Source organism: Tiliqua scincoides, chromosome 1 (genome assembly GCF_035046505.1).
Source record: "Tiliqua scincoides isolate rTilSci1 chromosome 1, rTilSci1.hap2, whole genome shotgun sequence".
In the NCBI taxonomy this organism is placed as follows: Eukaryota; Metazoa; Chordata; class Lepidosauria; order Squamata; family Scincidae; genus Tiliqua; species Tiliqua scincoides.
This window is the reverse complement of record NC_089821.1, coordinates 119,727,757-119,754,044: the sequence shown is the minus strand read 5'-3', so window position 1 is coordinate 119,754,044 and position 26,288 is coordinate 119,727,757. Positions and strand designations below refer to the sequence as shown.

At 42.0% G+C, this 26,288-nt stretch overlaps 2 protein-coding genes across 2 annotated transcripts in view; one reads left to right on the top strand and one right to left on the bottom strand.

The window, feature by feature from the left end:
• Window positions 1-26,288, top strand: GTF3C3 (general transcription factor IIIC subunit 3). The gene is made up of 18 exons (XM_066615616.1): window positions 1-129; window positions 866-971; window positions 1,262-1,461; window positions 3,044-3,167; window positions 4,934-5,125; window positions 5,529-5,694; window positions 6,509-6,656; window positions 7,601-7,673; window positions 9,142-9,245; window positions 13,621-13,792; window positions 13,935-14,137; window positions 14,671-14,772; window positions 16,131-16,266; window positions 16,530-16,767; window positions 17,641-17,831; window positions 18,912-19,036; window positions 21,067-21,219; window positions 23,805-26,288. Exons 1-18 carry the CDS (start codon window positions 1-3, stop codon window positions 23,925-23,927), a joined length of 2,685 nt encoding a protein of 894 aa, XP_066471713.1. The 3' UTR covers window positions 23,928-26,288.
• Window positions 24,919-26,288, bottom strand: part of CCDC150 (coiled-coil domain containing 150) — a 32,617-nt gene continuing 31,247 nt past the window's right edge. Inside the window, exon 27 of the mRNA XM_066615491.1 lies at window positions 24,919-26,174. Within this exon, the coding sequence (XP_066471588.1) occupies window positions 26,070-26,174 (105 nt within the window). The 3' untranslated portion in view covers window positions 24,919-26,069. The remainder of the gene's footprint in view (window positions 26,175-26,288) is intronic.

Sequence of the window (26,288 nt, the reverse complement as noted above, 5' to 3'; positions counted from 1 at the left end):
ATGTCGGTTTTCAGTTCCGAGCTCACCGAATACCTGGAGGGAAAAATCTCCTTTGAGGAGTTCGAGCGACGCCAGGAAGAGCACGAAGCCGGCGAGGGGGGAGATGAGGAGGAGGAAGAGGAGGAGGAGGTGAGCGCGCGCGGTCCTCCCTCCCTTTAGTGTCTGCCTCTGGCACTCACCCCACGGCTGCTGCCACCCTGCAGGGGTGTTTCCTCGGAGGGCAGTCCCAGGAGGGCTCGCTCCCTGGTCAGCGCGCATGGCGGTGGCGTAGCTGGAGGGGGGCGGCGCACTCAGCCTGGCAGGGAGGCGGGCGAGCGGCCCCTCCCTTCGGAGCCATTCAAGGCGGAGGGGGCAAAACGGAGCCGTACAGGGGAGGGGAGAGCCGTACGGCTCCGTTTTGCCCCCCCCCCGCTGGGAATGGCTTCGAAGGGAGGGGCCGCTCCCCACCTCCCTGCCAGGCTGAGTGCGCCCCCCCTCCAGCTACGCCACCGCGCATGGGCTTGTCGTGTCTACACTGCAGCCTCCCTCTCCTGGGCAGGCTGTTCAGGTCTGACCCTCTGAAGGGGACACTGGTGCACCTTTAGAATGTGCACACAACACCTCCTTGGAAGTGGTCCACGCCACACATGCAAGGCTGTGCCATGAGGCAAGTGCCCCATCAGTCGGACTCACTCCAGATCCACTTTCACCCACTAGAAGTATTTTTTGTTAGTGTACCTCTGTGCAAGCTCTTCTGGTTGGAAAGCTGTACATAAGCACTAGATACTGCAAAATAGTGTTGCCTGATTCAGCTGTCAACTGAAGCACTGGTCCATGTATTCTGTATTGAACAAAATACTTTTTTGCATTTTATTGATCTGCACAGGATGGAGAAAATGTACTCCCTGAGGAGACAGAGGTAGAGCCTGAGACTCCATCTACGTCTGGACAAGGATCATCTGCTGGACCTAAGGTTCCTAGTGACACTGAAGGTATGTATTTTCTTACTGTTTCACTGAAAGCGTAAACATGCTGTGTGCATTAATCAGAAGGATGTTTGCACCCGTTGTATATTTAGGTTTCTAGCCTCAGTTTTTCAAACTTGATATGTAGGAATATACTAATAAAAAGAGTGCATTAAATGGATCTACTTGGCTAATTGTGGGAAGTCTGCAGGGAATTTCTGTGATTTCAAATGTCTTGCTGACTAATCCGGTTTTTGAAACATTGATTAATATCAGGACAATAATATAAATCTTACCTTTCTCTATTCTTCTGGAAGAGACATCAGATGGGGTCAGTAAATCTGTCCATCGAGTTTTTGCTTCCATGTTGGGAGAAAATGAGGAGGAGGAGGAAGAAGAGGAGGAGGAGGAGGAAGAGGAGGAAGAGGAGGAGACAGAGACCCCTGAACAACCTACTGCAGGAGAAGTTTTTGCACTGGAGATGGTGCTAAATAGAGAGACTAAGAAAATGATGAAGGCAAGTATTGCAAGATTTAAGAACCAAGTGATTTTATGGTACTGCTGAAAAACTGTGAAGAAAGGCATGGATGTAACTTTACAATAAGACAGATTCTCCTATCCTTAAAGATATTGAGATATGGAATGAATATGAATATGGAATGAGTATGGCAGTATCTGGACACACATCAGGATCCTTCTTTCAGCCTGCTCAAGTTGGCTGGATGTGACTTCTGATACAGATGCTGATCACTGTTATATGAATGATTACAGCTTGATTAGTGCCAACTCACTTAACTTTAATGTCCCATTCAAGATGTCATGTGGTGTTTCTTTCAATCATTTATTCATCTTTTATGAGATTATTGATGTCTGCTCAGTAAGAGTCTAAAAAGATATGCTCTGTCTGGGCCCGTCCTTGAAGATCAATTGAAAACTTCTACTAAAACAAAAATGTGGCTGCTCAGGTTTTGACTGGAGGGAAGCACTGTGATGATGTGTCACCTTTGTTCTTCAGCTGCATTGGTTAGCAGTTTGTTTTAGAATGCAATTCAAGGAGCTGGTAGTTACCTCTGAAGGGCCATAATATTTGAAAGACCACCTCCCTCCCTAGGAATCTGTCCATCTATTATTAAGATCTGTTGTGTGTCCTGCTGTCTTTTGACATTAGTCTGGTGATGATGTGTGAGAGAACCTTATTGGTAATGGCCCCCACCCTGCAGAATTCCTTATCGGTTGATGTGTGCTTGTCTCCCTCTATGCATCCCTTTTGCCAGAGATTTAAGATCTGGCTTTTTTAGCTAGCATTTTCTAGGTTCTGTTGATTCAGTTTTATTGTCCCCTCTCTTTTGGTGCTTTTTTCTGTTGTGGGGTTTGTTGCCGTTGTATGGGCTGTTTTTATTTGAGTTTTGTAAGCCATTTCAAATCTCCTGGTAGGAGAAAACATAGGGTATACTTTTTTTTAAACCATGGGGAATTCTGATCAAAGAGAGGGAGAGAGAGGGAGAGCAATTAATTTTTCAGAACGTGTTTTGGAGCAAGGCAAATAGGAATTGTTCATACTGAAATAATACAGTTCAATTGAGCACAGAGCCATGGCTCAGGCATAGAACACCTACTTTACATATATAAGATCCCCACTTCAACTCCTGGCATCTCCAGGTAGTGCAGAAAAAGATTCCTGTATGAAATCCTGGAGAGTTGCTGCCAGTTGGTGTTAACAGACTGTTTCTGTTTAGTCTTACCTATGTGTGTGATGTCTGTTCCCTTTGCCTCTGCATGCCCTTATTTTGTTTTCATTTATTGTTGTTTATAGTATGGTGTTTGTGTGTGTTTAATGGTTTTTTCTTTGAAGTCTAAAATTGTAAGCCTCCTTGACATCTGCTCCAGCAGAGGAAAGGCGGAATATGTATGTATGAATGAATGAATACCAGTCTAGATAACCAAATATCTGGTTCAGTATATGACCATTTCCTACGGTCCAAACATTTTAAAGGTCAAATGTGAGTCTTACTAGGAAAAGAGCAACACATTTCTTCTTGGAAGTGATTAATGATTTTGAACATAAGATAACCATATTGACATAAACTGCTATTTGTTAGGAAAAACGACCCCGCAGTAAATTGCCTCGTGCTCTGAGAGGCCTCATGGGTGAAGCCAACATTCGGTTTGCTCGAGGAGAACATGAAGAAGCCATTCTCATGTGTATGGAAATCATCAGGCAAGGTATCTCTGTGTGTTTGCGTTGAATGAGATTTTGAACCACAGTACGAAGAGACAAATGAAATTAATACTTGAGAGTGCAGTAAGTGTAGCACTTTGTAAGCATGATATTAACTAACTAACACTTAGCAACAAAAATTCTATTTTAACACCTCTCTCCTTATGTGAAAGGGCCACTGTAGCATAGACTGTAAAGATTTGGAATCATTGGCATCCTCAGCTACATGCTAACAGTATCTGCAGATATGCTGGAACCTTCTTATTAGCTGTGTTTTGACCACAGTATATTGTGCTGTGTTGGAAGCCGCTTCCAATGTTTTCCAGATTGTGGTCTTGGGTAGAGTAAGGCTCAGAAGCTCTGTTCTGTGTGCATCGTTTACCATACAGCCCATTGGGTCCTGGCAATTGATTTTATGCATATTGTATTTTTCTTATGCAGAAAACGATGAGAAATAGGAGTTAGTCTGGCTCTTCTTGGAGTATTATAACATGCCAACTTAGTAGGCACTAACTTATGTGTGCTACTTATTTAGTTAAAATATTCCCCAAAGCATCTTACAATAATGATACAAAGCTATATTTATTACAAAATGTTCAATCAGTTTGTGCCTGCCGCTCTCCAGATCTTTAGAGCTAAGATCGTGGCCCAACTATTGTATGGTGTACCCATATGGGTTATGGCAGCCAACAGCTCTCTGGATCGAGTTGCAGCTGTTTTCTTCAGGAGGATTCTTGGAGTCCCAAACTCCATCCGGTTAGCAACGCTGGCTCTTGAACTGGGAGTTCATCTCCCTTCAACCATAGCATGGGCTATTACATTCAAATTTTGGCTCTGACTCCATCTGTCTCTTCCATCTGACTCCCTCCTTAATGATCTGTTAAGAGACCCTTTTCTGTCTAGTTGGTTTTCTAAAATTGATTCCAAATTGAATTCTCTAGATCTTTCATTGGAATCTTTAGTCAGCCTTGACGTCAACAGTGCCTTTAAGTTAATTCAAACTAGGCTCTGGGAAGCCAAATTTTCCTCTCTTTTCGCTGATCTTAACCCAGTTTGTTCCCCTCTTTCTTTTGGTTTTTGCCCTTTACCAGGTCAGCCCTCTAAATATTTCGTTACCTTAATTAACCCCTTTCTTAGAAGGGCTTTTATGCTCGCACGTTTCAATATTTTTCCTTCTTCGTATCATCTCAGCAGATTTTCCCGTATCCCTCGGAACTGCACGTTATGCTCTTTCTGTCATCTCGAACCTGACACATTAGAGCATATCTTGATTTATTGCCCAGCGCAGTGTTCACTTCGGAAGTTGTATCTAGACCCTTTTTTACAGCGTCCTATTAGGCCGTTTATTGATCCTCTTTTCGTTTTGTTAGCAACTATAGCAGTTGCTAGTTTTTTATCTTGAATTATCAGAATTTCTCCCGCCTGATTGTTGTATTTTTGTTTATATGCCTATAAAGGTATTATTGATTGATTGATTGATTGATTGATACAAAATGTTCAAACAATCAAATAATTGAAGTCAGCACAAAAAAGCAATTTCCATGAAAGAGTTCTGCTTTCCTACCCCTCCCAACTTCAGCCCCAGTGCCTCTTCCTGAAAATCAGCTTTTAAGGGTTGGGGGCTCCTCTAGAACAGTGTGAGATGGGATGTGGTGAGGGGGGTGGGTGGGCAGGCTGCACAATCCATCCACTCTGTGTGTGAGTCAGTGGTGTGAACTATTTTGTTAAAGCTGATTTGTGTGCTGATGCAATTTTGCTTTGTTTTGAGTAGCTCCTCTGGCTTATGAGCCATTCTCAACACTTGCCATGATTTATGAAGACCAAGGGGATATGGAGAAATCTTTGCAGTTTGAACTGATTGCTGCTCACTTAAACCCCAGTGACACCGAGGAGTGGGTTAGGCTAGCTGAAATGTCACTTGAGCAGGACAATATTAAACAGGCTATTTTCTGCTATGCAAAAGGTAAGCTAGTAAACTTTAACATTCACTCTTGCGTACAGTTTCACAGGATATTCTTATCTGATAACCAGAGATCATTTCAAAGCTGGTGCCTGTATACAGTATGTAGCTGTTGCAATTAGCTGTTACAATTTTGTTGTTGAAACTTAGTGTCGTTGAATATTTATATGCAGGTGAATTTAAAGGTAAGCTCATATTTGTGCTTAGCTGATATGTAAATGATCAAGTCTTTTCTGTCAGTGTTAGGTAGTTGTATGCCATTGTAAAATGGTCTGTGCTGACTGACGCATGGTAGCAACTTCATACGTTTCAGAAGCTCTGTAATATCCTCAGTAAGCATTTACTTTCTGAATTCAGCTTGGTGTGAATGAATACAAATACAGTATTATGTCTCTTGCTTTTCTAGCTCTGAAGTATGATCCTACTAATGTGCGTTACCTGTGGGAGAGATCAAGCCTTTATGAGCAGTTGGGTGAACATAAACTGGCAATGGATGGCTACAGGCGCATTCTCAATCTTTTGACCCCTTTTGATGGAGAGCGCTTTATGCATTTGGCTAGAGATATGGCAAAGTAAGCATTTAGCAGAAGACTTGCAACAGGCTGAGGTGAAAATGTAGTCTTGCTGTTATGAACTTGGTGTGTTTCTTGCCATCAACAGTGCAGTATAGAACTCAGAAATGACATGTTACCAATGCATAAGCATTTAAGAACAAATGGAATACCAACAGCTATGCTAGAGCAATAGGGTAAAAAACCCTGTGGTGTTACAGTTACTTTATAGTGGGCCTGGGGGCAAACATTAGCTGTATTTGGGGATTGAGATGCTGGTAATAGGGTTAGGACAGGAGTGAAGGAGATAGCCTTTGAGAAAGGAGTAATGAAAATGGGATGAGAAATCTAACGTTAGCAGGGAGCACAAGTGAGGTTGTGCTGGGCCAGGCAAGGTTTTGTAGGAGTAGGATTCTAGGAAGGATTTAAAAGAAGCATTAAGAATAGAAAACTTTTCTAACATAAGAAGAAGAAGAAGCCAGTATTGTTGCAGTCATAACCCTTGATGGGTTGAACATAAGAGCAGTGAAATCTGTTTTTAAAATCTAAGAAACACTAATGTTGAAGATGGACCCATTCTGCAGGTTCAAAAACTATGTGGTATGAGGTGGAGGGCCACAGCCTAGTTTCATGTTTAGCTGCAGGAACATCATTTGCATGTATTTTGCCCAAATAAATAATAAATATACTTCACTGGAAGAATTGTGCTGGTTGTAGCAATCCTCTTATTCAGAAATGTCTTGTTTGTTTATAAAATGATTGTTTATAAAATTTTAAAAAACTAATTTTAGAATTGAATAGTCATCAGTATTTACTATGATGTCATTATCCTTAGGAGCTATTATGAAGCCAATGATATCACTGCTGCTATTGAGATCATGGAAGAAGCCTTCAGTAAACACCAGAGCCTCATATCCATGGAGGATGTGAATATAGCTGCTGAGCTGTATATTTCTAACAAGCAGTATGATAAAGCATTGGCGGTAAGCGAATGATTTTCTATAAGGGTTCGCCGTGTCTTTCATTCTCCCTCCAAAATGCTGAGGGGGGACAGTAGTAAGTTAAGAACATAATACAGTGGGCAGCATGCAGATCTTTGGCACAGTGGTGCACCACTTGCGGGAACACTTCCATGAACTGAAGGCAAGTTCCACAAAGACCTCTTTTGTGAGTGCTTCTGCCCAAGAGGAATGTTGAATATCAGCTGTCCTTTGAGAACCAGACTGGAATTCAAGAGAGCTCTTTATGCAGTTCTCCATACAAATATGTTGCTCCAGAATGCAAGTGGTGTGGGGGTTTGCCTAGCCCTGGCTTTCTTGATCTAGTACAGGGATGCAAGCCCACTTGCGGGCCTCGGGGACTCCCAATCCGGCCCGTGGAGAGCCCCCAGGCTCCAATGAGCCTCTGGCCCAGAGACTTGCTGGAGCCCATGCTGGACCAACGCAACTGTTCTCAGCATGAGGGTGACTGTTCAACCTCTTGCATGAACTGTGGGATGAAGGCTGCTAGCTGTTTGACATCTGTGATGCAGCAGTGGCTTTGAAGGAAACACTGGGCTTGCTTTGTGCAAGGCCTTTTATAGGCCTTGAGCTATTGCAAGACCATCATTCATTCATATAAGTTCCATCTCTAATACATTTATGTAAATTTATTCAAATTTTATTTCCGGCCCCTGACACAGTGTCAGAGAGATGATGTGGCCCTCCTGCCAAAAGTTTGGACACTCCTGATCTAGAAAGTCTGATCAAGCACCCCCCCCCCCACATCTGAACAGCAGTCCCTCACAGATCTATGAGGTGGCTGCACCAAATACTCCCTTGCATGTTTCAGTTGCCTTTTAGTTTGTGTTAAGCCTCTTCCAAAAGTTCCCTATTGGGTGAGGCTAATTTCTTTCACTTATGTCAAAAATTGCTCTTCTATTTTTTAGGCCATTACAGATTTTTCAGGAATTGTACTTGAGAAAAAAGAAGTGGAAAGAGATTCTTCAGCAGACAATACAGGTATTAGAGTTATTGGATAGCATTCCATTAAGCCTTTTCTTTCAAAGAATTGATTTTGTGGGTACAAAACAGGTTTAACAATGGGGCAGTTGATCATAGGGTCTGATCTTGCACTGTTCTTGCCTTCAGAACTCCTTTTTCCTTTAGAGCAGGGGTCTTCAAACTTCGGTCCGGGGGCCAAATGCGACCCGTAGCAGCCTCTATCTGGCCCACGGGCAGCCTCTTGCCCCTGAAAGCCTCTGGCCCACTCGACTGAACATGACCAGAGCTGTGCTCTGATTGCATCTGGAGAGTGTTTTGAGGGCCAGAGAGGCTGAGTGAATGAGCCCACTCATTCATTTATTCATTCATCTAAGTCCCATCTCGAATTTATTTATTTAAATTTTATATTAAAATTTTTTTCTGGCCCTCAGCACTATACCAGATATTTCATGCATGTTTCATGGCATGTTTTGCTTTGTTGTTTTTATCTTGAACGTAAACCGGTTTGAGTTGCCTTATAGGCAAGGAAGGTAGGGTAGAAATGTTTTATAATAAATTGAATGCATGCCATTTGGTTAGATATGTGTTCATGTTTCACTAGCTTTGATAAATGTTCAAGTGTTGGGGTTGGCGAGAGAAACTATTCATCAGATAGAGCTGCTGAATAAGCAATGTTTTGATTGCAGAAGAATTTTTCTAAAGTTAGTAATCTTCCTCCCCCTTGCTTTCTCCACCAAATGGATGAAGTGTTGGAAATGCAGGGTCAAGAAGTAACAACTGACAAACAAGATCTTGCACCTGAAAAAAGTTCTACATGTGAGCAATTTACTCATTCAAAAGTAGTTTACATCTACCATCTAAATTTCTTGCCACAGAGTGCATAGGGCCATATCTTATCTTTCTACTTGCATAAGGGGCTTGTCTGCACACAGAAATAATAGTGCAAGGGTCTTGTGTGCAGAATTCTGAGGAGAATCTTGATTTGGCTTTGTGCTCGTGCAGCACATTGCACTACACATTGCACAAGATAATGCACAAAATTGTTGTGCAATTTCTTTCACATGCACTTGTGCAACCACTCTGAAATGCCACCTTATTTTCATGAACGCTTCTTGGGCTACCGGAGATCTAAGTGGCACAGATAAAAGTGATAATGACCTTGTTTAAGGAAATGTAGCTGTTATACAAGAATATGGAAAATATGAACTGCATACTTGCAGAGTTTTACCAGAAAACTCAGATTCTTCTTATGCTCTGATTTATTGGTAGATCTTCAAAGACCATAATCCAGAGCTCTTAAAACGTTTCATGTCCTGGATTTATTTCACTGGAAAAGCAACCTATCCATCATTCATAGTTTAGTTTCAAGAGATTCTCTTCTCTCACCCATGCCTTTCCCAAACCCCTGTGGGTATCAGCCATATGCTTTGGTTTTGTGAAATAATAGATAAAATGATAAGAGACTAAAATGTCTGTTATTTTCTAGCTTCAGAAAAAGTCACCTGCTCTATACCAGAAGGTGTTCCTATAGATATCACTGTAAAACTCATGGTGTGCTTAGTTCACCTGAACATCTTGGAACCTCTCAATGTAAGTACAGACTTGAATAGAGAGAAACATTGAGAACTTTGTAGTGAGACTCTGCAGTTTTCCGAGGAGGTTACAGAAAAGGCTGGGCTTTAGGTGGGGGGGGGGGGTCAGAATAAAAATATGGGCTGGGAGCTAAAGAGGCACTTTGGCAAATGCAGGGCATCTGTGGAATTTTGCCGCTTTTTTCTTTGGCTCGCTGACCCTGTTGTCACATCACAAACTGCTTTTCAAATCCTCATCAGTGTTAACAGCAGTTTGCCATGTGGCATTTGGAGGCTTCTGTTTGAGGAAAACAAATTTAATGCCCACATTCCTTGGAACGTGGCCAGGAGCCATATATGAACCTTTTACCTTTGTTCTGTCAAGGACATCTGTCCTCTAAACACATGTGAGCCTAAATATTAGGACAGTCTGATTGCCCTGGAAGGCAGATGGTTAAGAGTTGCAGTTGGTGCATTGGGCTTTATGTACCCTGATGTATTCCAAGCAGGGCAGATTCTCAGAAACAGGTCAGGTGCTCAGTGTCTATCATTGAGCATCATTTTATCTTTCTTCCAGTGTAAGCTTTGCCTCTTTGGGGATGTGGGGGTTTTGGAGAGATGGTCACAAAGGGCATATTTTAAAAATGTTACACGGAACCTGTTTATCCATGTGGCCTTTTTTTTTGCCAATCCGGTTAGTAAGGATCCTACAGACTTCTAGCATCCTGCGTCTGCCATTTTGTTTTAAATGGAAAAAAAGATCCATGCAGCTGAGCAATTCCAAAGTGATGGAACTCCACACAATCCATTTGACAATACATCTGCATGTGAAATAAGCAAAGCAAAGTATAATACTCAGAAGCAAATCCTGAAAACATGGCTATGAAAGACCAAGATAACTCTCTTCTTTCCAGATTCATCCTTGATGAAGGCATCTGTGTTTCAGAGACACAGTACAAATAATTTTTTTTAATATATAGAGATAAAATTTAAAAAAATCAACGCAAAAGTAAAGACCACAACATTGTGCATAATATGTCCATAGTGATAAAACAACACCAATACCAAACAGGAGGAAGAGGACAATTTCCCCTACAAACACACTGTGTATTTAGTCAGTTCCTTATGCCAAGAGAAATGATGTTTATGCTGTACAGTTCAAATACCTTAAAATTAGGATGTTTTGTCCTCCTTGGTGTATCACTGAAATAATTTTCTTCCTTGGTGAGTAATAGGACAGTGTACTCAGAGTGTCAGGTGAGGATCAGGTCCTCACCTGATCCTCACCAGACGCTCCAGCCTTCCCAGCATCAAGATCACACGCAGTTATCATGGTGCTGCCTGCGACACTGACCACTCCCTGGTGTGCAGCAGAGTGAAACTGCAAACAAAGCGACTATCACACGAAAAAGGAAGGAAGACCTCGCATTGATACCAGCAAGACCCGGGATCAGAGAAAAGTGGAGGAAAGTGGAGGAATTTGCACAAGTGCTTGAGGAATCTCTTCCAGGCCCGGCCGACGCAAACGCATCCAACAGATGGGAACATTTCAAGAATACCGTTTACAACACCGCCTTGTCCATATTTGGCAAGAAGACCAACAAGGCGGCAGACTGGTTTGAAGCCCGCTCTGAGGAGTTGACACCAGTCATTGAGGAAAAGAGGAGAGCTCAAGCAGCATACAAGGCCTGTCCCAGTGAGCGCAACCTGCAGGTCCTCCGAACTGCTCGCAGCAAAGTCCAACAGACTGCCAGGAGATGTGCTAACGACTACTGGCTCCAGCTCTGTTCCGAGATACAGATAGCAGCTGACACGGGCAACATCAAGGGGATGTATGATGGTATCAAGCAGGCCCTAGGTCCAACACAGAAGAAAATTGCCCCTCTGAAGTCTGCCACAGGCGAGGTCATCCAGGATCGGGCGCAGCAGATGGAACGCTGGGTGCAGCACTACTCTGAGCTATATTCCAGAGAAAATGTAGTCACCGAAGAAGCACTGAACAACATTGAGTGCCTGCCTGTGCTGGAAGAGCTTGACAGTGAACCAACCCTAGAAGAACTTCACGTGGCCCTGGACTCCCTTGCCTTTGGCAAGGCACCTGGAAAAGACAGCATCCCTGCTGAAGTCCTAAAATGCTGCAAAGAGATCATCGTCACTGAGCTGCATGAAATCCTCTGTCTCTGCTGGAGAGAAGGTGGAGTACCTCAAGACATGAGGGATGCAAACATCATCACGCTGTACAAGAACAAAGGTGACAGGGGTGACTGCAACAACTACCGCGGCATCTCTCTCCTTAGCGTTGTAGGAAAGCTGTTTGCCCGAGTTGTACTAAAGAGGCTCCAGGTACTTGCAGAGAGCGTCTATCCAGAATCGCAGTGTGGATTCCGAGCCAACAGGTCCACCACTGATATGGTATTCTCCCTTAGACAACTGCAGGAGAAATGCAGGGAACAATGACAGCCACTCTTTATAGCCTTCATAGATCTCACAAAGGCTTTCGACCTGGTCAGCAGAGACGGCCTCTTCAAGATTCTCCCCAAGATTGGATGTCCACCCAGGCTCCTCAGCATCATCAGATCTTTCCACAAGGACATGAAGGGCACTGTTGTCTTCGATGGCTCCACATCAGACCCTTTTGACATCCAAAGCGGAGTGAAGCAGGGCTGTGTTCTTGCACCAACCTTGTTTGGGATTTTCTTTGCTGTCCTGCTGAAGCAGGCCTTTGGAACTGCAACAGAAAGCATCTATCTCCGGACCAGATCAGACGGAAAGCTCTTCAACCTCTCCAGACTGAGAGCAAAATCCAAAGTCCAGCTGAAATGTCTGCGTGACTTCCTCTTTGCCGACGATGCAGCTGTCACTACCCACTCTGCCAAAGATCTCCAGCAGCTCATGGATCGTTTTAGCAAGGCCTGCCAAGATTTTGGACTGACAATCAGCCTGAAGAAAACACAGGTCATGGTTCAGGATGTGGACTCACCTCCCTGCATTACAATCTCTGAGCATGAACTGGAGGTTGTCCATGACTTTGTGTACCTTGGCTCAACGATCTCCGACACTCATTCTCTCGATACCGAGCTAAACAAGCGCATCGGTAAAGCAGCTACCACGTTTTCCAGACTCACAAAGAGAGTCTGGTCCAACAAGAAGCTGACGGAACATACCAAGATCCAGGTCTACAGAGCTTGTGTCCTGAGTACACTTCTGTACTGCAGCGAGTCATGGACTCTTCGCTCACAACAGGAGAGGAAACTGAGCGCTTTCCACATGCGCTGCCTCCGACGCATCCTCGGCATCACCTGGCAGGACAAAGTTCCAAACAACACAGTCCTGGAATGTGCTGGAATCCCTAGCATGTATTCACTGCTGAAACAGAGACGCCTGCGTTGGCTTGGTCATGTCGTGAGAATGGATGATGGCCGGATCCCAAAGGATCTCCTCTATGGAGAACTCGTGCAAGGAAAGCGCCCTACAGGTAGACCACAGCTGCGATACAAGGACATCTGCAAGAGGGATCTGAAGGCCTTAGGGATGGACCTCAACAAGTGGGAAACCCTGGCCTCTGAGCGGCCCGCTTGGAGGCAGGCTGTGCAGCATGGCCTTTCCCAGTTTGAAGAGACACTTTGCCAACAGTCTGAGGCTAAGAGGCAAAGAAGGAAGGCCCATAGCCAGGGAGACAGACCAGGGACAGACTGCACTTGCTCCCGGTGTGGAAGGGATTGTCACTCCCGGATTGGCCTTTTCAGCCACACTAGACGCTGTGCCAGAACCACCTTTCAGAGCGCGATACCATAGTCTTTCGAGACTGAAGGTTGCCAATACTCAGAGTGTATATGCTTTTAATCCTTTAAATCAGGGGTGCCCAAACACCGGCCCGGGGGCCACTTGCAGCCCTCAGGGACTCCCAATCCAGCCTGCGGGGAGCTCCCAGTCTCCAATGAGCTTCTGGCCCTCCAAAGACTTGCTGGAGCCCATGCTGGCCCTATGCAATGGCTCTCAGCATGAGGGTGACTGTTTAACCTCTTGCATGAGCTGTGAAATGAGGACTCCCTCCACTACTTGCTATTTCACATCTGTGATGCAGCAGTGGCAGTGACGAAAAGGCCGGTCTTGCTTTGTGCAAGGCCTTTTATAGTGCAAGGCCTATTCATTCATATAAGTTCTATCTCTAATATATTCATTTATGTAAATTTATTCAAATTTGAAATGTAAATTATTTTTTTTTCCCCGGCCCCCAACACAGTGTCAGAGAAATGATGTGGCCCTCCTGCCAGAAAGTTTGGACACCCCTGCTTTAAATGTTTGCAGGGAGGCAGTGTTCAATTAACTGATTTTTTTATATGCTGAGGATGAGAGTTTAATTTTTTTCTCTCCTGGTTTTGTTGTTTGGCAAGCTTTTGTTGACCACTTTAGTGGAGCAGAACCCTGAGGATATGGGAGATTTGTACCTTGATGTTGCAGAAGCTTTCCTTGATGTGGGCGAGTACAGTTCTGCCCTCCCTCTCCTGAGTTCCCTGGTATGCTCAGAAAGATATAATTTAGCTGTCGTCTGGCTACGTCATGCAGGTAAAAAGGCAAATTAGTAAATGCTGCTGACTCGGCAGGATTTTATTTTATTAAATTGTTATCTAGCCTTTCCTCCATGGAGGTCATGGCAGCTTAGGTAGTCCACATAAGAGCTAGAGTACTGTTTGTGTTTGATTTCCAGAGTGTTTAAAAGCATTGGGCTACATAGAGCGTTCTGCAGAGAGCTATGCCAAAGTTGTCGACCTTGCCCCTTTACATCTGGATGCCAGAATCTCCCTTTCTACGCTTCAGCAGCAGTTGGGCCGACCTGAGAAAGCCCTAGAAGCGCTTGAGCCTATGTATGACCCAGATACGCTGGCCCAGGATGCCAATGCTGCCCAACAAGTAAGCAGGAACTGTGTATTATGCGATGCTTATTTTGTTAAATGTGAGAGTATCATCAGTGTTTAGGATTTGTGATATTGCATTCACATTTCTCAATGAATGTTGAATTTGCCTTTCTGGTTTACAGCCAGTGCATATACTGTGATGATTTTTAAAAGCTGCTTTGTCAAGTGTGCTCCTTTTTTATTTAGCAGGGGGAGAATAACTGTCCCATTTCACCCCAGCACAATATCTTTTCTAGTGGCTGATTGCTGGTGCTTCTTCTGTGTCTTTTTAGACTGTGAGAACTTTTGGGACAGTGAACCTTTTTTTAAAAAAAGTATGTCTTTTTTAAAGTTATGGATAAATGCAATTTACCATCCCAACTTTTATCTCCAAGAATCTTCTTTCTTACCTCCCCTTCCCCCCCTTGCAGATCTTAGTTGGCTTTTTTCCTGGCATTTTTATGCTATTAATATCTGAATATTTGTAATTTTACCATTTAAATTCAAGTAATGACAATTTGTGTGTTTTTTTTTTTGTTCAACATTCAGGAATTAAAATTGCTACTTCATCGTTCAACACTGTTGTATTCTCAAGGCAATATGTATGGATATGTTGATTCTTTGCTCACCATGTTAGCTATGCTCTTAAAGGTAAGCTTGATATATATGTCCTCTATTATCCAGCATGCTTAGTGTAAATTAAATTCAGCTGGCACTCAAATGTACATATCAGTGAATGCTGACAGGATGACAATAAGCTCTAGCTCCTTTAGCTTCTTGTCTTAGGAATGCAAATATAACTTTTATTGAATTACAGGTGTCCCTCCATTCACCCCCCCTCCGTATCCATGGATCTGGTATCTGCAGATCCAGGGGCAACCCTGTGTCCATTACAGTACCTTAGTTTTTGTTTAGTAGCTCTGGAAATCCTGATGTTTCTTGCTTTAACAAAGCAACATTCTTGCTGAACTAAAGAATGAAATGTGCAGGCAACCAGCCTGCACGCTAGAGGCAGACTAACTGAATGCTAAGAGGAGGTGCTTCTTGTTAAAGTTCAGTTAGTCTCCTGCTTGTAGTGTGCAGGCTAGTTGCCTTAATGTTGCTCTTCAGTGAAGCAAGAATGTAGCTTTATTAAATCAGGAAACACCAGTGCTTCCAGCACTACTAAACAGAAACTAAGGCAGTGGGTGTGTAGGCACCACCAAACGTTCTATAAAAACCAGACTTGCAGAACATGAGAGGCACTGCTGTTTAATGCACCTGGATCAATCAGCAGTAGCGCAGCATACAATAGAAATGGATCATCGGATACATTTCAAAGCAACGCAGGTTCTTTCCAGTAATAAATTTTATTTCCTAAGACTTTACAGAGAAGCAATTGAAATAGTTAAACATCCCTGAAATATCAACAGAAAAGGAGAGGCTCTACATATTGGCAATACCTGGCTTCCAGTCCTAAAAAAAACAGACATTAAAGAGCTTTATAAGGAAGAGGTTTCCAGCAGGGATGGGATACTGAAATTAGGCTGAGTTTGCTTTAAGAATGCAGCAGTAAAATGCAACTCTAAGCACCTGGAGGGTACTGGCTTTTTAACTGCTGTTTCTGGCTTGCTCTCTAGCTATGTGTCATATCTAGGCATGTTTCCCTGATGAAGTTCTGAAAAAGTTACAGAACAAAACGTTGGACTTTTTAACATGGATTCTAATTCTTTGACTCAACCATGGTCTTCTCACCTGAATATATTAAATTGTTGGATTATTGCTGGCCATGAAAAGCTATGAACATATATAAACCTGTGATTACTAGGCAATTTGGACAGGATAGTCTGACTTGATCAGTCAAGCTTTTATGTACTATGCATTTGCTGCACATAGTAGTAATACTTAGTTTTTAACACTCACCTAGCTGAATTCATATGATCTCCATCTGCAGAATTAAATATAGTATGGTATCCCTACTTGCATATTCAGAATCTAAGGCTTTGGACCTTCGTGTGATTGCTTTTCAGGTGGCCATGAACCGAGCTCAGGTGTGTTTAATATCCAGTTCCAAGTCTGGAGAAAGACATCTCTATCTCATTAAAGTGTCAAGGAATAAAATTTCAGACAACGATGATCAAGAAACAACAAATTGTGATGCAAAAGGTAGGGTGTGGGCACATGCACACTGGGAAGTGTGTTCGTAGTCTGTTGTGATTGTGCAGGGTACAAGTGAGGGTACTCCAACAAAAAAGATATCTCTTTCTAGGAAGCACCTATTGCAACCTAAAGCCTTTTCATATCTACTTCCACTTCTTTGTCATAGATAGAGGATCCTGATATTCAAGATTAGAATAGACCTTATGATGTAACTCCTTGAGGCTTTTGAATTTTCTTTTAATGTTTATTGGCATCTGGCTCCATTCTAGCAATATTTGCGGTGCTCACAAGTGTGCTGACAAAAGATGACTGGTGGAATCTCCTGCTGAAGGCCATCTATACATTGTGCGATCTTTCTCGATACAAGGAGGCAGAGCTTCTAGTGGACTCTTCACTGGAATATTATTCATTCTATGATGATAGGCAGAAACGCAAAGAACTGGAGTATTTCGGACTCTCAGCAGCAATTCTGGACAAGAATTTTAGAAAAGCTTACAATTACATCAGGTGAGTTGCCTAGAAAGGCTTCACTGAATTTATGGTTGACCACAGTAAACTTGCTTAACCCATTTCTGCCCAGCCCACAGGTGTACATGTTTGATCCCTGTTGCGTAAATGCACTGTTGGACAGAAATGGCTAAAACAAAGCAATGTGTCATGCAGGCAATGACCTGTGCAATACAGAGACTAACAGGAAGCGGGAACTGTCCTGCTTCCCGTTAAACGTCCTCTAGCATGCAGGCTGGTTACCTTCTTGTTCCATTGCTTGTTGCATTGCTTTGTTTAAGCAAGTTTAAAGCAAGACACACCCACTTTTCAACACAACTATACAAAAAGTAAGGTAAATTAGGGTCCATAAGGCATGTTTGTGAGCCTTACCATGGGCCTTGAGCCAGAGCTAGCCCACCGCGAGCCTGTGCTGGGCCATCTCTGGTGTTGGGCCTGCAGTTTGCCACCTGGCGGTTTGCCTGCTCAAGACCTGCCACAGAATTGAGTAGTCCCATTGTGGAGCTACTTCCGTTACCCGGGGGAAGGGGACAAAAATCCCCTTCTCCTGAGTCGCCACGGGCTGCCTGGTGTGCTTAAAATGCCATGGCAGCCATTTTGGCGCCATGGCAGCCCTGTGTGCTGGGCAGCTCAGGATTGGGCTGCCCATGGGGGCCAGCAGATCACTGAATCTGCAGATACCGAATCCACAGTTAACTGAATCTGCTGATACCAAATCCATTGATCCTGGGGCCTGCCTGTACTTGTGGATTGGCTCATCCTTGCATTATACAAATTGCATCTCTAGAGCTCTATACATCTGAGCCCTTATCTTCAATTAATGATCCCCTTATTTATTGCATGAAACCTTACCAGTATATTTCTCTTCTTTAGAATAATGGTCATGGAACATGTTAATAAACCCCAGCTCTGGAATATCTTCAATCAGATCACCATGCATTCACAAGATGTCCGGCACCATCGCTTCTGCCTTCGGTTAATGCTAAAGAACCATGACAGTCATGCGCTGTGTGTCTTAAATGGCCACAATGCCTTTGTGTCTGGAAGTTTCAAGCATGCTCTTGGTAAGAATGTTACAATGATGCACTGTACCTCACAAGTGGAGTAAGTGGAAATGATTATGGCCGTGTTGCATCTCTCTCTTCTTGTTGCGTGATTATATTCTTGTGTGAGATCAACAGAGATATCATGAGCCTTATTCATACTGATGTGCATATTGGCTGCTAAGGAGACAGGAGGAGTGTGGGACTGGTTGGCCTTTGTGGCTGAGCTGAGAGTAAGTGGAAAGGACCTGAAGCGTTGGCAACAGAACACCTGTGCAACCCTTAGTAGAATGTTTTAAAAGCAAGAAGGCAGAGCAAAGCAGTTTACAATCCAAAAGGAAAAAGTGCATATAACAATATGAAGGCACTTTATACTGAGTCAGACCAAGGTTCTGTCTAGGTCAGGGTTGTCCACACTGTCCAATAGCAGCTCTCCAAATGTTGGATCAGGCTCTTTTCTAGCCCTACTAGAGATGCCAGGAATTGGACCTAGTGCTTTCTGCGTTTTTGGTGCTCTGCCACTGAGCCGTGGGTCCTTCTCAAGGAGAATGTTCTTAGTGTCTCATAACTTAAGAGTAGGAATGAAATTTTGGATCAACAACGAAAACCGACACAGACTGAGCAATGGAAACCTTTTTATGCTTGGTTGAAAATGAAATGGTAGAAATACATGATAGGGCACTCAGATGACTATACTATATATACGATATATTATATATGACATGATATGATAGATGAATGATAAATGATATTAAGGGGTGAATATAGAAGAGGAAATTGATTAGGAGATATGTAATGATTTATTAGTTATAGTGATATATGATTGCCTGCACCCTCCAAAGGTGTGTTTATGCGGTGTGGTATGGTGTGGGTTTTGTGTTATATGTGTTTGTCTGTGTTTGTTTTTGAAAAATAATAAAATTTTTTAAAAGAGTAGGAATGATCGCAGCTCATGCCTAACCAACATAGTGTAATCCACTGATGAATGGAACGGCTCTTTGCTGTTTTATTTCTTGATGTAATTGTGCTTGAAGGTTTTATTGGTAAAAATGGTAGTTTAATAAATTAGGGAATTATTTTGGAATGTTTATTTCCTTCTAGGACAGTATGTACAAGCTTTCCGTACTAACCCAGACGATCCACTCCACAGCCTCTGCATAGGCTTGACTTTCATCCACATGGCATCTCAGAAGTATGTGTTAAAAAGACATGCCCTTATAGTACAGGTATGTTGTCACTTGCTCTCATTTACATCACTCTCTTATCGAGCATTTTGAGTGTAGCTTGTTGAGCTGCTTGGCATAGGTCTCACTATGGCTTTCTTCAGTGGCATTGGAAGAAGTGTGGTGATGTTTACTTTGAAGTTATCAGATGTCATGTTATGGCTTTAACAGTAATTTTCTTTAAAAATATACTATAGCTCCTATTATCTCTTTTAAATTAACTTACTGCAGAAAGAATGTGCATGACACAGTGGACGTAATTAATCTTCCAATGGCATTGTGACATTTCACATTTTTCTATTAAAGATAAAAGCAACCAAAATGTCTCTCTACTCCCACTTTTTAGCAAGTAGATTTCGGCTGTCAAATACAGAACTTTTTCCATATAGGCATTGTATGTTAAACGCTAATAATAATCAAGTAACCTGGATTTTTCTCTTTTCAATTGATTTTATCCTGCCTTTCTTTTGATTAAACATTGAAAGCGGCCTTTTCATTTTGATATACATGAAAGGGACCTCCAAAGCATCTAAACACCATTGGATTAAGATGACAATTTTATCCACTCTTGTGTTGAACTTGATGAGCTTTACTTCCAAGTAAACACACAGGACAGCTCGGAGTGTCTTTTGAGTGTGGCGGCAGAAAGCCACCATAGCAGTGGTGTGTGTTTGGATTTCTAGCTTATCCTTGGAGTCTAAGATTTAAAAAAAAAAATCATGATACTATCATAGTGAAGCTGTGTTAAGTTCTGTTGATGGCAAAGGGAGAGAGAGGAACATGTGAACATCTCTGCTCTTTCAGTCAATGAAACTGAAAACTGATTCTGATTGGACTGTGCCCTACCCTGTGCAACAGCTTCTATGCAAGTCATAACTTGTGTAGATATGGCATGCTCTGAGTGGAATATGCATAAAACACAGAAACTTGACAAGTAAAACCCAATCTAAAGAAGAAAGGCTAGTAGGAGCAGAGGATTCTAAATATTGCTCTGTGAGCTTATTCCTCTGCTCATTGCTCAGTAATTTTTGTTCTAGATCTCCCTCTCTCACAATCCCTTTATAGTGTAATCCAGTTTGGTCCTCCATTACTCCTTGCAATTGGACATAACAACCCTGATGAATGGAAGTCTGAAATTACTTCAGCGATAAATTGGATGTAATAGAATGAGCAATCTTGATAGTATTGTGATGGTAGGAATGAAGGTATTTATGCAGTATTACCTCTTTTGTTACAGGCTGGGATGATGAGGTATACACAGAAAATGGCTTATTGGAAGGGGTTATCAGCCCTGGACAGCTTGCTCTGGCAATCATTTTGATTCTTTTAAATGGCTCTTCTGCCATTAATCACATTCTTCTTGTGCAAGAAGAAATAAGATATTTCCTGCTGTCGTGTGCATAGTTTTTTTGTTTTTTAATAAATTGGAACAGTAGGTACAAGGATGTATTAAGATTTTTTTTTTGTGGAGTTAACTTAAGTTTGATTTTTTTTCTTTTCCTAAAGGGGCATAATAAAATGAAATGATCAAAGCACAATTTACCATGCATTGCAGGAAGGCAGTCTTGAGCAGGCTGAGTCTGTGAGGCAGAACTATCTTTGTAGACCCTCTACCCATTCCCACATTTCTGAACACCACTCTCTTGACAAAGCTGCCACCCCCTTTTGCTTGCATCTGACCAAATCCTGGGCTTGAGAGTGGGAAGAAGGATGGACCAAAACCAGCCTTGTCTCTGATTACCAGGCAGGCACATAGCCAGGTTCTTTGGTGAGACCAGCCCTAGGAATCGGTCCCACCTTCTCTGCAATCTGCTCGAGTCTTTTAGGTTAAAAACGATACAATTGCTGAAGCAGAAATGATTGTACATCAGCATTTTAATTCTTCTGCTATCTTCAAATCCTTCAGTGCTAATGCAAGAAATCTTACTGGCTTTGGTGTGGACAAAAGTGACTACATTTGCTTAACAACACTTTCAATAATTATTCTAATTTCTTACACCTTTCTGATGTTTCTGCATTTTTTTGGTGTGCAGGGTTTCTCATTCCTCAATCGATACTTGAGCCTCCGTGGCTCTTGCCAGGAATCTTTCTACAATTTAGGTCGTGGTCTTCATCAGCTGGGACTGGTACATCTGGCAATTCACTATTATCAAAAGGCACTAGAGCTCCCTCCTCTGGTCCTAGAGGTATTGTTTGAGGATCCCACCTATTCTTATATAGATCAGTATTGCATATGCACTGGAACCAAACTTGCAAGGCACCTGATCTCCCATGAGAGAAAGAGAGAGAGAGAGTGAGTGTGTGTGTGTGTGTGTCTGCCCATACACATGTGGGCAATGGCTCCTTGCACCTTCCCCATGTCATACATTCTGAACAATATTCAGAATAAACATTTTCAACATAGACTTTCAAAGGTAATACTCCAAAGGACCACCACCACAGACCTGTTTAATGTTTTAGAAGTTAATCTTGTGATTATTAGCTGATTTGACAGCTCTCTGCCAAAAAGCAGGATGATAAGGTACAACATAAATAACAAACCAATCTCGAAAATATGTGTGCAACCCGCATACATTCTTTGTGCTGACTAACCCACCCCCTCCACATGAGCCAGTGAGCTGAGAATGCTTTGAGGGCCTGAATGATGTGAATAAAACCTGTCACCCATGTAGTGTGCCCCAGATTCAATTCATGATCAGGCCAGGTTCTCTCTCTCTCTCTCTCTCTGTGTAATGGCAAAAATCTTCATTATACAAGTAATGTCCATCTGCTGTCATCTTGATCTGCTCTGTGACTTATTTTTTCAGTTATGTGGCAGTTGTATTGTTTAGACCAGATCACAGATGATGCCACAGGGGGAGAGGTGGACAGGGGACAGGATGACAATGGGCAAGTAATGCCTATGAAAAATTATTTGCCCTGTCAATGTAGGCTGCCATTGTGCAAGATAGAGCTTGGCTCCTTGAGAACCTACTCTGTACTTTCCCCATCCCCAATGCATTATAGCTTTGGGTCTTCCAAAATGATCGCTAAGGTTATTTTTACACATAACATTTAATCACCATTCCAGGATCTTTCCACATGCTGGCTATTGTGTTCAGGAAACTGTTCACAGAGCATAATACTTCTTTGCAGTCTTATCCTAAAAGGGGTTGTCTTCTGAGTTTAGACGTTAAATTTGGGAGAAAATGGTCCTAAAAACCCTAAGGAGAAAGTATCATGCACATATAAGTTCCAATATACCATGTGGACAGGGTCCCAAAATATGTATTGAACCACCATTAGTGAAATGATTCATTCTGTTTTATAAGCAAGAATGTAAGGTATACCGCTAATACTCGCCTATAATATATAAGATTTTTGCCAAGTAATCAAGCTCCAATTATCACTTCGCCTTATCTCTGGATCAATCAGAGGGCAGAGCTTTTCAACTCTGAAAAGTTTCTGCTCAAGCGGGTCATTAGAAGCAATGCAGGGATTAGTTTCTATAGTAACTTCGCTGGGAAATTCCAGCCAAAGTTAACCTTTTATTCTCCTCTGTTCCATTTTGCAAATGCTGTGCATCCTGGTTCTGTTTTGCAAAGGCTTGTATTCAACAGAGATGTGTTTTTTTTAAATACCAGGATGGGATCCTCCTTTCCATTTGAAGCAAAGTCCCAGGCTACAATTCAGTGCACCATTACTTAAGAATAACACCCATGGAAAGCAGTGGGTCTACTTCTAAGTAAAAAGAGCTGCAAATATATGCAGCTGCATCTCTCTGCTGTGAATTGAATTGCACACTCTCAGTTATGTGTTATGAGTTATATGTTGTATGTAGAGCTTTTAGCTTAACACACCAGACACCTTAAAGGTGGATTTGATTCCTGGATCTCCTGCAGTGGTTCCCAACCTTTTTCACTTGCATATCCCTGGGCAGCCCATTTCCATAAATTGTACCCTTCATATTAGCAAAATGTTTGTAATTAATAATACAAGCCCTCATTTCCTCTATATGAAAGCCCAGACTTCATGTATTTATCACAGTGTTTTCTCTTTTTATCTGTTTGAAGAACAGAAGACTCTGCCTTTGCACTGTTTTGTACCAGAAGCGTGCTGAGAAATTCTGGGTGATTGATCACTTTCCATATTATGTTTCAGCTTTTTTACTATGCTGGTTTCCAATCACTGGTTCATACATGAATTGATGACCAAAAACTAGCTATTGGTGGGGCTTTCCCAGCCAACTAGCTACCTTCCTTCCTGCCTTCCCGGCCCAGCAAAGCATTCTGGAGCACAACCTGCCTTTTTCTGCCATTATGCCATTCTTTTTCAAGTACCCCTAAAGGTCCTGTTGAGTGCCCCTGGGAGTATATGAATTCCTGGTTGGGAACCACTGTTCTACTGGTATGTTGTTTACAGTGCACTTAGTCTGATACTGTTTACAAAAAGGTAAAGGTGAAGACCAGAATTTAAAAAGAATAAAAATGTATCTTATGATCCTTTACTATGTTTTTAATAAATTAGAGTCAGTACAGTTCTTAGGTGTCTGGCCTCGAGTAAAAGTCAAAACTATAGTCAAACCCCCCCCCCCAGGTTTAACCCCCGACTTATCCAAGGGCCATAGAAAATTCCATTATTTTGCTCAAAACCTGCCCTCGACTTATCTGTGAGATCAGCTTATAGGCGAGTGTCTGTAGTATATATCTTGTAGTGTCTGAGCTGAATTACACTATCCCTTGATGGAGTTGCTCAACCAAGTTGTTAATTGTTTTTCCTCTCCCCATATCAGGGAATAGAAGCTGACCAGACGGACTTGCGAAGAGATATTGCCTTCAACTTGTCACTCATCTACCAGAGTAGTGGAAACAGTAGAATGGCTCAGAAATTGTTGTATAAGTATGGAACTGTATAATGGGAAAGCCAGCATCAAACTCAAATAGGCAAAAGGACAGTTGGTTATCAAAAGGTTATCTATTCCTTGCTTTCAGTGGGAGAGCAGCATAAGATGACAACCCAGAGTTTTAAGCAGCATTGACGTAGGAAGTTTTTAAAAGCCAGAATTGGAGCACTGGGGTTTACAGTTATTTTATGTTGAACATATTTGTATCATCATTGCTCAGGCATTTCTCCTTACTGGTTGAATGGGAAGCAACCTTATGAACTGGATATGTTTTACTAAGAACATTCCTGAGATGGAGCAAATTTAACATACACGTCTTACTCTGACCTAGATAAGTGATTTGTAGACATATTTTCTATCCTATAAAAATCTCAACTAAATAAGAGTTGCACTTTGCAGCTATCTGGATGTACAGAAGCTTGGAAAATTGCTTAGAATATTGTGTAAGCTATTCATGCTGTCAAAGAATCCTGTATTAGGGACAGAAGTAAATGAAGTGTACTGTATCTGGCTATCAAAGGCTTCTTTCTTTTATGTTTTTAATCTTTTTATTGGTATTGTCCTCCATGAACTTGTTTATAAAGCACATGCACTACACAGTGCTACTGTCTAGCCTAAATAATACATGCTATCGGGCTTGCTCTGAAATGAAAAAAATATCTACTTGAGGGAACAGCCCTGAAGTAGGTCTCGCTGATTTACGAGAAATCTCGTAAATGAGATTTGTTTTAATGAGCACAGTAGCCTTTATCTGCAATGTCAAAGTTATTTCCCATTGCTTTATTCTTTATGCATATTGCTCATATGCTGTAAAAGGGGTTACTTAACTTCCCAAGACTGTTTCAAAAAATGTTTTTTTTTTAACTTGGGAGATAATTCCGTTAGTTTACAAGTTGATGTTTCTAACTTGTCCTTCACATGTGACACAATCAGATATAAGCCATAATTCTTTGTGCATTTTGTATCTTAAGCAGAGGAACAACAAGCGGAAACACAATCTATAAATGTTGTAGAAAAGTAAAAGTATGCTTTAATTATTAGCTAAATATACACAACAGATTTATACACTGTGTTGTAGTGGTCTGGGTAGAAGTAAAAGAACTGGCGTACATTCTCACCCATGATTTATAGCAAAACCTTATTTCTTTTGGGTACATTTTACTGGGTCCAAGCAAATGTCTTCTAGCTGAGCAATTTTGCCAACTGTCGTGTAGTTTGAATGAATGATTATGGAATGAAGTATTTTTATAGAAAAGTCACCAATTTTATAATGAATTGATGGCTGGCTTTGATTTTTCTCCTAAACCCATCGTTTCCCCCCCACCCAATAATGAATGTTTGAAGAAAGCTGTGAGGATCTATGAGGGATTGAGGAGGCAAAAGAGCAACTCAGCTTAAGATTCAAAACAGGACCTGACCTTTTTTCAGTTAGAAGACACTTTTTCTTTCTTCTAAAAGTGTAGTGATAGTATAAATTGCAGTTGCTCAAAAAAAGTTGATTTATCACAAGAGTTCTGTCCCATACTAACTATTGTAACCAAATGTGTAAAATAACCACCTTTTAGGAAGAAGCATTTTTAAATACAGTGTTTCCATAATATTTCAAGTGCTGTCATTTTTAAAAACCCAAGACACTTGTTTGCTGTGCATCTCAGGAAGTCTTCCTGCAGTGGTTATATTTAAGTTGACAGAGTTTTAGCTGGATGTTTCATGTCACATATAGGCTTCTAAATCTAGATAGGCTCGAACGGCTCTTGCTCAGAAGGAAGCACTGGTGTGTGTACACTTTTTAAAAATAAAGCTGTAGTTTACCTGCTTTGAAAACTCCTATAAGGCACTTTAAAAGTTAGAACTTCAACCTCAAGCACTTAATAAATGACAAGTTTTAGAAGCTTCCCAACTGCCAGTCAGCTTGTATGTATTATTTGTAAAAGCACTTTCCTTCATTAGTATAGAGCACACCTGGTTCACACAGGACCTCCTCTGCTAGCTTCAGTGGACACAGCAATGCTCACACTTTGAGAAGTGTTGCTCCTTATCTTCCTCTGGGTATACCACCACTGGAAGCATGTGCCAGAGACTTTGGCATGAGAAGTTGTGTTCACAGGTGCAGGTTCATTTTTACAGCCTGGAACCTCCCATGGAAGAAGCCCATCACTTATTTAGCTCATCTTGATATTTCTTGGAGATGAACTTCAGGTGGTGTTTGGTCTCCCAGCGCTTGAGACATGCCTGGCTGGGGAGCTTTACTGGTTGTTCCTGTTGACAGACAGGATGTTTAATCATATGTGAACTTGCAAGAACAAAAAGTCATGTTCTTGAACAAGAAGAGTCAAGAAGAAGAATGTTTATGAGTACTTCTGACCTTTATAG